The 1,459-nt window shown below is 47.8% G+C and overlaps 1 protein-coding gene across 1 annotated transcript; it reads left to right on the top strand.

Moving 5' to 3' along the window:
• LOC111808401 (aquaporin PIP1-3-like) lies at positions 1 to 1,440 on the top strand. Its single transcript, XM_023694339.1, has 4 exons — positions 1 to 461; positions 563 to 858; positions 936 to 1,076; positions 1,169 to 1,440. Exons 1-4 carry the CDS (start codon positions 134 to 136, stop codon positions 1,262 to 1,264), a joined length of 861 nt encoding a protein of 286 aa, XP_023550107.1. The 5' UTR covers positions 1 to 133; the 3' UTR covers positions 1,265 to 1,440.
• The last annotated feature ends 19 nt before the right edge of the window (positions 1,441 to 1,459 follow it).

Here is a 1,459-nt window from a genome sequence, read left to right as displayed (position 1 = left end):
CTCGCTACTTCTATCTTCTTCCCCAAAAGCAACAGAAATCCATTGTGAGGAGAGAGAAACCCAATTTTAGAGAGAGAAACCCGCCATAGTCACACAGCTCAGTTCGAAACCAAACTCGGCAAAGAAGAAGGAAATGGAGGGCAAAGAAGAGGACGTGAAGCTAGGAGCTAACAAGTACTCCGAAAGACAGCCAATCGGCACATCAGCTCAGACGGACAAGGACTACAAAGAGCCGCCGCCTGCTCCGCTGTACGAGCCCGGCGAGCTCACGTCATGGTCCTTTTACAGAGCCGGAATCGCGGAGTTCGTGGCCACTTTCTTGTTCCTGTACATTACCATCTTGACGGTGATGGGAGTCAGCCGAGCTCCGTCCAAATGCTCCACCGTCGGCATTCAGGGCATCGCGTGGGCCTTCGGTGGCATGATCTTCGCTCTCGTCTACTGCACCGCCGGCATCTCCGGTAACCCACAAACCCCTTTTGTTCTTCCTTTACTCTGCTCTTAGATCTGTTAAGAAATCTGGTTTTGATTCAACTTTCTGTTTTGCTCTGTTTTTTCTCAGGTGGGCATATTAATCCGGCGGTGACATTCGGGCTTTTCTTGGCGAGAAAGCTGTCGCTCACCAGAGCCATATTCTACATCATAATGCAATGCCTAGGCGCAATCTGTGGCGCCGGCGTCGTGAAGGGTTTTGAGAAGTCCATCTACGAGCAAAAGCTCGGCGGCGCTAACTTCGTCGCCGCTGGCTACACCAAAGGCAGCGGCCTCGGCGCCGAGATCATCGGCACCTTCGTTCTGGTCTACACCGTCTTCTCCGCCACCGACGCCAAGAGAAACGCCAGAGATTCTCACGTCCCTGTAAGAGAAATTCTTGCTCTGTTCTAATCCCCTGTTTTTGCATGTAAACTTACGATTTGGTTGAATGTTGTGCGTAGATTTTGGCTCCACTTCCAATTGGGTTTGCTGTGTTCTTGGTTCATTTGGCCACGATTCCGATCACCGGCACCGGCATTAACCCGGCGAGAAGTCTCGGAGCTGCCATTATCTACAACAGGGAACACGCATGGGATGACCATGTGAGTGTAACGCTATAAATTACCATTTTAGCATTGAATTTGGTACCCATTCTTGCTCCTCACTAATTGAGGTTACTTCTATTGTGTTGCAGTGGATCTTCTGGGTGGGGCCGTTCATTGGAGCTGCTCTGGCTGCGATTTACCACCAGATCATCATCAGAGCTATTCCATTCAAGGCCAGAGCTTGAAGACAAGACCTTGATTCATTATCTTTGGAGTATCATCTTTTTATTATGTGTTTTTGTAATCTTTATTTGTTAATTTGGTGCCCTTCAGGTTCAGAACTGAGATGGGTTTGTGTGTAAATTATTTTTGTGTTGTAATTTTCATGTTTTTATTGGACTTTTATTCTTTTGTGCATGAACTATCTCTAGAACTTTCAT

The sequence above is a fragment of the Cucurbita pepo genome, chromosome LG13 (genome assembly GCF_002806865.2).
Source record: "Cucurbita pepo subsp. pepo cultivar mu-cu-16 chromosome LG13, ASM280686v2, whole genome shotgun sequence".
Taxonomy (NCBI): domain Eukaryota; kingdom Viridiplantae; phylum Streptophyta; class Magnoliopsida; order Cucurbitales; family Cucurbitaceae; genus Cucurbita; species Cucurbita pepo.
Note: the sequence above shows the minus strand (reverse complement) of the source record. Positions and strands in the feature narration are given on the sequence as shown.

Excerpts from the sequence above, each read along its gene's own strand:
- LOC111808401 (XM_023694339.1), top strand. The coding sequence starts at position 134 with ATGGAGGGCAAAGAAGAGGACGTGAAGCTAGGAGCTAACAAGTACTCC. Across the intron at positions 462-562 it reads CTGCACCGCCGGCATCTCCG|GTGGGCATATTAATCCGGCG; the intron begins GTAACCCACAAA and ends GTTTTTTCTCAG. Across the intron at positions 859-935 it reads CCAGAGATTCTCACGTCCCT|ATTTTGGCTCCACTTCCAAT; the intron begins GTAAGAGAAATT and ends TGTTGTGCGTAG.